Source organism: Lotus japonicus, chromosome 3 (assembly GCF_012489685.1).
Source record: "Lotus japonicus ecotype B-129 chromosome 3, LjGifu_v1.2".
Classification (NCBI taxonomy): Eukaryota; Viridiplantae; Streptophyta; class Magnoliopsida; order Fabales; family Fabaceae; genus Lotus; species Lotus japonicus.
The window spans coordinates 91,263,899-91,275,459 of NC_080043.1; the positions used below are offsets into that span (position 1 = coordinate 91,263,899).

At 35.9% G+C, this 11,561-nt stretch overlaps 2 protein-coding genes across 3 annotated transcripts; one reads left to right on the plus strand and one right to left on the minus strand.

Moving 5' to 3' along the window:
• Nucleotides 1-2,313: 2,313 nt before the first annotated feature.
• On the plus strand, nt 2,314-5,880 carry LOC130747327 (zinc finger A20 and AN1 domain-containing stress-associated protein 8-like). Its single transcript, XM_057600225.1, has 3 exons — nt 2,314-2,471; nt 2,574-2,664; nt 4,894-5,880. Exon 3 carries the CDS (start codon nt 4,914-4,916, stop codon nt 5,445-5,447), a length of 534 nt encoding a protein of 177 aa, XP_057456208.1. The 5' UTR covers nt 2,314-2,471; nt 2,574-2,664; nt 4,894-4,913; the 3' UTR covers nt 5,448-5,880.
• A 2,005-nt stretch (nt 5,881-7,885) lies between these two features.
• LOC130747328 (AP2-like ethylene-responsive transcription factor PLT2) lies at nt 7,886-11,359 on the minus strand. Of its 2 annotated transcripts, XM_057600227.1 has the most exons (11): nt 11,204-11,359; nt 10,894-11,088; nt 10,733-10,792; nt 10,417-10,630; nt 10,101-10,183; nt 9,940-9,948; nt 9,730-9,818; nt 9,568-9,641; nt 9,367-9,417; nt 9,199-9,275; nt 7,886-8,783 (listed from the first exon to the last, which is right to left on the minus strand). In XM_057600227.1, exons 2-11 carry the CDS (start codon nt 11,033-11,035, stop codon nt 8,014-8,016), a joined length of 1,569 nt encoding a protein of 522 aa, XP_057456210.1. In that variant the 5' UTR covers nt 11,036-11,088; nt 11,204-11,359; the 3' UTR covers nt 7,886-8,013. The 2 variants fall into 2 exon arrangements, with proteins under 2 accessions (XP_057456210.1, XP_057456209.1); XM_057600226.1 differs by having other exon boundaries at nt 10,417-10,792.
• Nucleotides 11,360-11,561: the final 202 nt, after the last annotated feature.

Sequence of the window (11,561 nt, forward strand, 5' to 3'; positions counted from 1 at the left end):
TTTATGTTAATGGGAGCTAATCTTTTGGAGAAAAAAGGGCTATTTCAATGCTTTTATCCCCTTTTCCTTTATACGTACGCATAAGTATTTATCTTTTGAGAAGTGAAAGGCATATACAAATCCATCTTTTCTCTTTTAATTTTCTCCCTTTGTTTTTCTCACATAGCAATTAATGTTATTCGTATAATTTTTTTTTTTTTTGAAACAGATTCGTATACTTGATTTTTTCAGAAAATTATTAGTGTTTTTTTACCCGTGCGATGCACGGGGAATACATATGTCGTATTTTATACGTAAATTAATACGTTGATTTTTTAAAATATTATAAACAAAGATGAAATATAAGAGTCTAAAATGCGATGTAAACGATTGATTAACTAATAAAAAGATTGGTTAACGAAATCTCAAATTCTACAAAACATATAAGGGGATGGATTTATCGTATTTGATACATCAATCAATACGGTTTTTTTTATACGTGACTCAATACGTTGATTATTTTAAATATATTAAACAACGGATGAAATTGAAGAGTCTGATACGCTGAGCATAGTGGCGGAAAAGTCTTAAATTGAATCACTTGTTTGAAATTCGTGCCGTAGAATAACTAATAAACAAAGATGAAATAGAAGTGTCTAAAATGCGAAGCAAACGACTGATTAACTAATAAGAAGATTGGTTAGCGAAACCTCAAATTCACCAAAACATAAAAGGGGACAGTTTTACGGTGTCTAATAAATAGTAGCTAAGTTACTCTACAGTGACCGCGATCATGAGCGTCAATTTCCGCTCACACGTTCTCAAAAACTTCTTTGTAAACAACATTAAAAGGAAAATTAGCTTGTACAGTGAACAAATAAAAGTGAATACATTATTTAATGGGAATAAAATAAAGGTAAATATCCAATGGTAACAATGTTAATGTGAACCTTCTCCTCTATCATGACTTCTTGAATTGTAGAACATAATCCAAAGATTTTCAAGTCAAAAAATTACAGCAAGAAACTAATTCAAAAGGGAAAAGAGATCAGCATGAAAGTACGCCCCTTGGGAGCCATTTTTTACAGAGATATGTAAAGCCTAAACATGTAAATGAAGACTTGACAATCTGAAGATAATTAAGAGGTGTGGAAAGATAAAGGCTAAAAATAATTTCCAAGCCCACATGTACCCCAGGATCATATGACTTTTATTATGTAAATGAGATTTTAACATAAATCATTCATGCATATATCAATATGTAGAAAAGAAAAAAAAAAAGACTAAAGAAATAGAGGCTCTTAGAGTTTCATTTATAAGCCAACCGGAACTTGATGCCACTGCTGCTCTAATACCGATGCCAACAATATAAAACTGACTGCTAATCATAAATAAATAAGAGTAAGAATGGTAATAGCTTGAAATGAAAACCAAAACATAAAATTCATAAAAACCCAACAGGGAACAAATCAAGGAAAAAATATTACTTCTCGTTGACATGGATAAATATATCAGCCAAGATACCTTATAATTCCCCAAAACTGTTCTGACATGGATAAATATATCAGCCAAGATACCTTTAGTACTTATCAACTATACATTCTTGCAAGACATTCAACTTTCTACTTTTTAGCTGTATATAATTTCATTTATATTATTGCTCAATATAGGCTGCAAAAGATAAGCTGCAATATGCAGCTAGAAAGGGCAATTTCTTAAGTATGCAAAAACAACCATGTAAAGAGGAGCTGTGCAGATAGAAGAAGCAAAAACAAAAGGATTTTTGTTAATTTGAATTTTTATAATGGGACTGTTTGACAGGCAAGAAAGGAAAAAATTGCAATTAAATTTGAATTTTGAAACAAATTTTCTTGGAAATAAGCAGCTAGAATATGAAGGGGTGCATTTTAACCGGGCAGCTGTTTGGAAATTGGAAGTAAAAGGTTGTAACTGTCACATGGGGTGGAAAGAAAGTAGTGGGAATGTAAAGATTCAAAAATACCCTGTCTTTTCTTTTTTACCATACACACAATCTAGAGTTCTAATCAAATCCATTAGAATCAGCAAATCACTTTATCTAAGCTTCTACACCTCAAACTTCTTATAATATTAGTTTTTAAGTGTTGTGCAGTTACTTATATTCAAGTTGATACATATCAGTGGTATTCTTCCTCACTCCTCAGGAACACAACATCAAGATTGTAAAAAGAGAGTATATACCTTACTTGTAACACTGCCTTATAATAGATGAAACCAAAATCTTCCAATAGTAACTTCCCACGTCGCCACATTTCAGTGAAAAAACAGTTCGTTGGCACAGAGAGAGAGAAAAAGAAGCAGCAATGCAATGCAAAAGGCCCCTTGTATTTAAATACCAAACACTGACACACACAAACGACGCATCCATTCTCTCTCTCTCTCTCTCTCTCTCTCTCTCTCTCTCCCTCGTCGGCTTCACTTTCTCTCTCCTCTTCGATCCCAAATCTACTAGGGTTAGGGTTTCGTTTCCAATTGTTCTATTTCACGCGTTAATCCCTTGTTGTTTTCGATTATGATTCATCCATGGATTCTGATTGTTTTTTTGGTGATTCCAGGGCTCGTATGCGATGCGATTCTGAGCTTGTAGATCCGTGTCGAGGTTTCGTCTCCCTGATTTTTTTGTAATTCCTTTCCTGCCCCTATCAGGTGAGATTATCCTTCATCGTACAATTTTCGCACCCACGATTCTTTTGTGTGTCGATTACTCGATTTGTTCGTAGTTGTTTTGTCTGGTTTTTTTTAATTGTCTTGTCGTGTGTGAAGGAATCTGAGTTATGTCGGGTGGAACTAGCAAGTTATTTCTGCAGATATGGACAAAAAGTTGAGGCATATAGTCTTTTTTCCCCGCATGCCATGGTGGTGTGTTATTCGATTTAATCAATTTATATTCAATTTATCAAAATTCAGTGCCGAGCCCCAAAAGTTTGGTGTTTAAATTCTGGGTATATAATCTGATTGGCTGGACTTGTCTGTTGCTATTAATTTAGTCTTTGATAGTCTTCAAATGCGTTTGGGGTTGGGGTTTGTTATTGTGTTTCTCTGATCAATAGTTTCTGAAGTTTGTTGGTCAATAGATGGATGGTATGATGTTAAATGATTGCAATTTTCCAGGAATTTTGCTAATAATGGTCTAAATTTCTTTACAGTGATGATTAGTTTTGATCATGAAAGTTTTTCCTGTTGGAGTTTTGGTAAAAGAATTCATGAGTTGTTCTTACTAACATAGATAAGCATGTGCCTATTTTTTTTTATTGCATATGACCTTGGAATAAGTGGGGTTTGATGTATCAAGTGAACAGGCTTTGAGCAGTAATTGAAATCAGTAAAGCATATATGCATTTGAAAATAAAGCTATTTGTTATCGAAATCAAAGCTGGTACTATCCTTTTTGTGATACATGCTGATTGAAATTGATTTTCTGTAAAACATTTACCACTACATGCTATTCAATGTGCACCCTTAAGCCCTTTATATTTGCGCCTTGGCTTTTTCTTCTATTGGCAGGGATTTGTATGGTGTAGAGTTATTTCTTATTGACCCTTTTAAGTTGCATTCTGTACAAACTTGTGAAAAATAAATCAAATAATGTTTCATAACCAATATTGCCACTTTGGTTGTTTAAATTTTGCTGATAATCTATCTGATCTTTTGTGATTCATTTTAGTAGCTTGAGCTTGTGAAGTTGACACAACCATGTACCTAGTTATTTGATGTTTTTGAAGTTTTCACTCATTTCTTGGTTTACGACTTCATTTTGAAATTTGATGGGGTTTGTCTGTTTCTGCACCCCTGCATATGCATGCTTAATGAAATGCAAGACTCTGTATGTGTTATTTTTTTGTTTAAGTGCATGTGTAATGTGTCCATGTAGAAGTTGTTCTGCCACTGCTTTATATCAATTGATTGATTTATAATCATCATGGTAGTTCAAATGAGGAGTCACCGGTAAGATTGCATGATCTTACTATTGTTGCTGCAGCCCATAAACTAAAAGCTTGGAACTCAATTTGGTGAAATTTCAGTCGGTTCCTGCAATCCATCATACCTGAAAAAGAACCAAAGTTTGAAGGAAAAAAAAAACCTTCTGCGACCTGATTGCTGACAAATTCTGATAACTATTTATGACTTGTTTGAGTGCAATTGAAACAGTGGCTACCCCCATTCTTCTCTTTCTTCGGTTCGGCATTTGCCCATTCCTCACTTGCATAGGCATTTGTCTTCTTCCCGCTGGTCTTGTCGGTGTCGACTTATCTGGTGTTCTCTTCTCTTTGATTCTTTGTCTACTGCGAGCCTTTCAGCATCATTTTGCTGGTTCAACCTATTCTTCCTTGCTCTCTCAAGTTTCTTTTTCCTCTTTGAGCTCCGCTTAGTTCTTTCTGCTGCTGGTTGCTTATCAGTGCCATTTCTTTGAACTGGTGGCTGAGTTCTGGGTGCTACTTCTTCATCCTCTTAGTGTGCGACTATGAACTAGTCTCAGTTTGCTGCTAGCTGCATCTCTCTGCCGTGTGAGGTGAAGGATTGAAGGAAGCGCTGTGCTCTATTTTTTGTGTGGGATTTGGTTCTGTTTTGACAAAGATGTCTTAAGAAGAGGATTAGCTTAATTTTAATTAAGTATTTGTGGTGATTTGAAGTCTTTTTGTTCTTATTTATGTCCTTTTATATGCATATATATGAATTTAAACACATAAGATCTGTGTTACGATTCCACAATGTTTCATTTCCACTCCTCTTTCCAATCCTGGGATAATCTTTATTTTAACTACCTTGATAATCATATCAGGACACTCGGTATGCTTAGGAGTTGCTACTTGTTTTTTTTATTGTGGACTTATTGATCTATTGAACTTGGATTGATCTTGGTTCTGCTTAGTGCAGGAAAATTGTAAAAGAGAAAAATGGACCATGAAAAGACTGAATGCCAAGCTCCTCCAGAGAGTCCCATGTTGTGCATCAACAACTGTGGATTTTTTGGAAGTGCAGCTACCATGAACATGTGTTCTAAGTGCCACAAAGACATGGTGCTGAAACAGGAGCAGGCCAAGCTTGCAGCAACCTCCATCGGAAATATTATGAATGGATCATCAAGCAGCATTGAAACTGAGCCGACTGAACCTGTTGTTGCTGCCAGCGTGGATATCCCAGTTATTTCAGTAGAGCCTAAAACTATCTCTTCACAACCTGTATTTGGTTTTGGTTCTGGTTCAGGGGAGAGTGGTGAGGAAAAGCCAAAAGATGGTCCTAAACGTTGTAGCAGCTGCAATAAACGGGTTGGTTTGACAGGGTTTAACTGTCGATGTGGTCATCTTTTCTGTGCTGTACATCGCTACTCAGACAAGCACGATTGCCCATTCGATTACCGCACCGCTGCACGGGATGCCATTGCTAAAGCAAACCCCGTTGTGAAGGCTGAGAAGCTTGATAAGATCTAAGATCTGATGTCTTGATGTTTCATGCCCTGAGATGATGTTATGCTCAAATTCATCATGCCCAAGTTTCCTGCACATTTTATTGGTGTTCTTATTATATTGTTATATGTGTGGTGAGGGACTTGGTGTTATAGGACATCTCTGCAAGTTGAAGTACTCTTTCATGTGATTGGCGAAAATATATATGTTGGCCCTGGTGTTAAGTTTTTAAATCTGTGCTGGTGTGGTGGATGTTGGTGTTAGCTTTGTAATGCATCTATTCTGTTTCAGGATGGTATTTGCGATTTACAGATGATTTCAAGAGCATCCGTGGACATGTGGTTAGATTGTAATTATTCTGGGCTATCTATGATTTTCTTTGGATCTTGTAAACAATGGGATTTATCATTATCTAGGTTTCAGTTCAATTTGAAGTACAAAATAAACGGTTTTTATACGTTTACAGGTTTCGAAGCTTTACTTTTTTTTCAACTCATTTTTATCTTCCACTCTTTCTAGTTCTTTCATTTTATCTAACATTAATATCATATTTATATTTTTTCTCGCTTGACATTTTTTCCCTGGATGTGGGAATTTGAGGTGGGAATGAAACTTTATTGAAATAAATAAGTAAACAATTGTGTTTAACTGTTGCTAGGGGAAATTGAGGAGTGGTGAGTGCTATAATGATAAATTTTAGAGGGGTCAGTGCAATAATAATAAACTTTAGGGTAAGTCTGTGCAATGTTTCAAATTAGAGTAATTAGTGTCTTATTAAATTAAAGAAATGTTTCAAAAAAAAAATTAAAGAAGAGAGGCAACACAACAAAGATAAACATCACGAGACATCAGTCTCTTAGAAAGGTTGGGACTTGGCTTTAGTGTTGAGTGTGTTATAAATCTTGCTGACAGAGGGAAAACGTATTTTAGTATGTACCAAATTGATGCGGTAACCAGGTTTAAGTCGGCGCAGCCTTTTTTTTTTTTCTATTGTTATTGCCATTAAACCAGGCCCAGTAAGAGAAGGGGACTAGAAAAATCCCAGAACGCTAACCCAAAAGATAGAAAAACCCACAATTCGTATCAGATACTGGCACACAGTTCCATTGTTGAGTTTTGAAGGTGGATTTGGAGCATTTTTGAAAATCCTCCAAGATCCTTTGTTTTGTGTAGAGTTTCCTAAATTAGAGGGCCGGTTCAGAGGAATTTGGAGGAGGGTTATACCCCCTTCCACATTTTTTTATACGTAAATGTTAGTTGTTAGTAATATTTCGTAAATTAATCTCTTCTCAGGATTCGAGTCCTAGGCCTTTCACCCTTTATTTCACTCCCTCCACGTATGTGTCTGTGTATCTCTCTCCCTTATTTGATCAAATCTTGGGATCCTTCCGTCTTTACGAGAGATTTGTGTTTTTAAGTTTTTAGGTGACAAAAGGAAAAAATTTGAAGTGAAAGGAGAGGAATACAGGGGAGGAGGAATGAGGTAAGTAATGCTTGTTTAAAGTCTAGAACTCCTTATTTGGAGAAATTATAAAATATAACTACCGGAGGGTCTTGGGGGTTCTTGTAGGGTATTCAAAAATTCTTTAAACTCTTCTCTTCTTAAAAACTCACAGACAAGGGAAGGACTTATTAGAAGCTTCTCCCTTGTGTTCACTCACCTCTAAATCTTAACTCGCATACACACCCTTATTATAGATTACATGTCTAGATTCTTCTTTTTTATTTTAGGTAAAATTTGAAGCAATTTAGAATATTTGGCAATGAATGTTTCTAATGGCATTGCTCCCTTTTATTATCTTTCATTTTTTCCCTATCTTTTACTCTGTAGAATAAACCTTGCTCTTGAGTCTTGAGCTTGGATTGCAACTTAGGTGGGATCTTGGGCTTCGACGGATATATAGTTTGTTGCACAAACTGCATTGATGATGTTCTTCAATCTGACACTATCGTTGACCACTTATGGGCACACGATGTTGTTTGCAGAGTTACATGCATGCTCGGTTTGAAGGGTGACGTTTCTACATATTCCTTGAGAGAGAAATATTACGGGAGACTCTTTGGCTCGCCAAACTTCGAGAGAAGCCTCTCCACGACGCGTTTAGCTAGCGGCAAACTCCCTCTCATTTGGTTGAGTTGTTGATGATTCAGGATGCCTTAGTTTTGTTTTGTTATTTGATTCTCTTTTCTTTTGTTTTTTTTTTGTTACATTCTCTTTTCTTTTGTAACCAAAAAAAAAATCACATTATATTTTTACCTCTTTTTTTATTTCCTTCCTATTTCTCATTGTCTGCCTTTCATTTCTACTTTTTATGGAGCGTTAACAAAAACTTAATTTACACTTTCATTTAGGGTATAGTGGTATACCACATATTTTCCTTAGTCTTCTATATATATAAACTTAAAACAAGCAAAGCCTCATGAAATATGCTTCCGCTCGTTACTCAATGTTGCACTGAAAATTAACCATTATGTTATCGTCTTCAATTGCGAGAATGATAAACCCCAAACATTAATTTAAAATAAAACACAACAAAATCGTATGGTTAATTGTTCCACACTCATAAGCTTTTCTCTTTTCTCTCTTCTCTCACTCATTCCACATATTAAACAAACCACCAGCCGCCGACGTGTGCATGGACTCCGCCGCTGACCAACCACCATAACCACCGCCAGCAGCAGCATCCATGTCATAATCAACCTTAACCAACCCAAGTTCCTCCGCTGCGGGACCCACAAAAGAAGCCCCACCAGCAGCAGCATTATGATCATTCTCCAACACAGACGATGAAGAACAAGACCCCATACTATTGTTCATCATCATTCCCTGAAGGTTCTGAAGGTAATAATTTCCACCATTATAGAACTCACTGTTCTGATGAGGAGCTGTTTCTTGAGCATAACTAGAACCACCACCACCGTGTTGATTCAACTGCAACTGAAGCTGTGTTTGAATGTAACTCTGCTGAAACGAAGGGTCCTGCTGATGATGGGAGTATTGAGAATTAATGTCATGGTTTTGTAAGGTTAGAAATGGTTGAGGCTGTTGTTCAAACTGATTGTGATGATGCATTAGGTTTAGCGGGTAAGGTTGTGGCCTTGTAGAGCTTGATGGGGTTGCAATTCCGTATTGATGAAATGTTGAGCCGAGTGCAATCATCTGATCTTCACGTTTTCTTGAAGATTCCAGAGCTTGAGTTTCTTTTAGCCTTTTTGAAGCTCCTCCTCCGATTGGGAGGGTGTTGCTCTCTAGAATGGCTTTCACATCGTAACGGTTCATGTCAAAGTTGGTGATGGCGTTAAGGCCTCTGAACTTTATCGCAGCTATGTCGTAAGCTTCTGCCGCCTCTTCCTCAGTACCTTCAAGGGAATACATAATGAGTTGGGATATCTAATGAACAAGAAATTCGCTTTAACACTTTTTTCTCTCTTCATTTCTCTCATTTAATTTATTAATTGAAATTAGGTAAGTCTCACGATATTTTCAGTGAACATCACATGAATTCTGACTGATTAATGAGATGTGATAAAATGAGTGTTGCTAGTATTTTTTTAAAATATTCACTCAAAGATAGAAGAAATAGATACGATGAGCAATATGTTACGAAAAGGAAAGACAATGACAGTTAAAGTGATGAAAATGTGATCGAATAGAGTGTTAATGCATCAAAATGCATGAACAAGTGTATTTCAAAAGTTCAGTTGTTGGTTTGATTCAATTCCCATTATAATATAGCGTGAGTTTCTTTGCATGGAGGTTAGGTTTTTGTCTTACCGAAAGTTCCCAAGTAAAGATCTTTGTTTCCTGCAACTCTTCCAATCCTTGCTTGCCACCTCCCATGTTGATGATGCCTGATCATACAACAGAATATTATAAGAAAAAGTGTAGGAAGAAAGGGAGACAAATTAGCCAATGCAGGGAAAATGAGGAAGAAGAAGACACCTTGTAACTCCACGATACATTGAAGCACCCCTCGAGAAACCACTGCTTTTCCTGCAATTCATTCAAGAGAGAGAAAGGAAATTGAACAATGAGCTTCAAGGCCATCAAAAGTTCAAAATTATAACCTAGACTACTACTACTACTTAATCTTATCACCATGTTGCATTTATATACATGATATCTCTTTATTTACTAACTCACCTTCTAATGGAAGCCACAAATTCTTGTCTTGTCATATGCTTCATGTCATCCACTTCCTTCTCATAGTTGCTAACCTGAAAAAACGACAAGTGTAATTCAACAGGACTCTAGCATGAGCCATTGATCGAGAAGGTAGCTAGAGTGATTAGTATAAAAACTTACCGGAAAGTTGGTAGTAGTGGATGTCCCCCAGTACTTAAGGGCAGCTAAATCATAGGCCCTAGCTGCTTTGTCTTCTTTATCATATCCACCTAGAGTTAAATGACAAAATAAATACAACAAAATTTGTAGGTTAGTACTCTATCACCACGTACTAGTGTCCCCAAAAGAAAAGGGGTTGAACAATAGAATATATGTGGAATGAATACTTACCCAAATAGACTGAAGAGAAGAAAAAGAAGCAAAACATGAGAGAAGAAATGTGTTAGTAGAACTCCAAATATATTATTACCTAAAAACAACTTCATATTGTTAATAAAAAACATAAGAAAAGAAGACAAAACCCTAAAAGTTATTAACTTCGTAGAGTTTACCTTGGCGACCTTTCCTTGACTGTCCTTCCCTTCTACAGCTATTGTCCCAAAGGTGAGCTTCATACCTTCCGGTCCATCTATGTCTATAATAGTTTTGGCACAATTATAACAAAATTTAAACACAAATGATGCATAAAATAAATGGAAAATGATTTGTGAACATTCCGATAAAAAAATAATGTATGTGATAAAAGATAGAACATTGTGATAAGAAGAGAAATATAGAGAAAATTGAGGTATTTGTAAGCTGTCTAGCGGTTCCTACCTCTAACAAAATAAATTGATTGACGGAAGAATAGAGAGCTATATATCCTACCTTGTTACACCTCGATATATAGATGTTCTTTGCCCAAATGTCTCCAAGGTTCTTCTAGGCACAGCTTCGATAGTGTTGGTACTAGTGTCACCACTGGTTTCACATGTTGAATCCTTACCACTTCCCATGGATAATGTCAACGATTGCAAATTACCATTACCATTTTCTTGAGACTCATTACCATTACTACATGTGCTTACCACTGGATTTTGCACTGCAGGCACAAGACTATTATTTGTGAACAGATAATCTGAACTATTTGACTGCATTTCATTTAAGGAAGCAAGATCTGACTGATTTTCAAATTTGTTCACACCAAGAAAATCTGCAACCTTTGGAGCTTCATTGCTACCATGAGTATTAATCAGATTCCAATCTGTTTCATTTAAATGTTTGTACACAATAAGTAAAAATGAATAGATAAGAAGATAAGGTAATACAAATCACAGAAAGAGGGAGGAGTGAAAGTATATATACCATGATTTTGAAAGGGGTTTTCCATGTTGTCATTCACTAGTCCAAGAGAAAATTGATGATATTGAGTTGCTTGGAGATCATGAACAGGTAATGAAGAATGAGAAGGAGAGAGGGGAAAAGAAAGCCAGTTATTGTTATTCATTGAGGAGCTCTTATTTGCTAGCTTCACCTTGTTCCAATAAAATCAAACAACACCTGCATTAAATGACAAGAACATATAAGACTATATATGTTGTTAGAAAGAATGTGTAAGGACAATGTAATGAAAAAAATAAATGCATGATGGCCAAAGAAACATGTATAGGTTTACCAAGGTATGGACACTTTAGTTTCTCTCTCACCCTTTCAACTTTCAAGCTTAAGATAAAGTGGAAGGAGAAGGAGAAGAAGAAAAGAGAATATAGATGGAAAGTACAATATTTAAAAGGCTTCTTCTCTCCCTCTACCCCATTCTTTAAGCGAAGGTTGGTTTTTGTAGACTCTGACTCTTTCCACAGGTTTCCAACACTAAAAAACAAAGTTCAAATTCTGTCCACAATGATTAAATAATTAATATTTACATAAGATATTATAGGGGACACGAGTGTGTTACACTAAAATATAATACTTCAAATGCTTCAGTACTCTTTTGTATAGAAACAACACCACCGTTCCAACTGGAAAAATAC

Excerpts from the sequence above, each read along its gene's own strand:
- LOC130747328 (XM_057600226.1), bottom strand. The coding sequence starts at position 11,035 with ATGAATAACAATAACTGGCTTTCTTTTCCCCTCTCTCCTTCTCATTCT. Across the intron at positions 9,642-9,729 it reads CCACTACTACCAACTTTCCG|GTTAGCAACTATGAGAAGGA; the intron begins GTAAGTTTTTAT and ends TCGTTTTTTCAG. Across the intron at positions 9,418-9,567 it reads TTTGTGGCTTCCATTAGAAG|GAAAAGCAGTGGTTTCTCGA; the intron begins GTGAGTTAGTAA and ends AATGAATTGCAG.
- LOC130747327 (XM_057600225.1), top strand. The coding sequence starts at position 4,914 with ATGGACCATGAAAAGACTGAATGCCAAGCTCCTCCAGAGAGTCCCATG.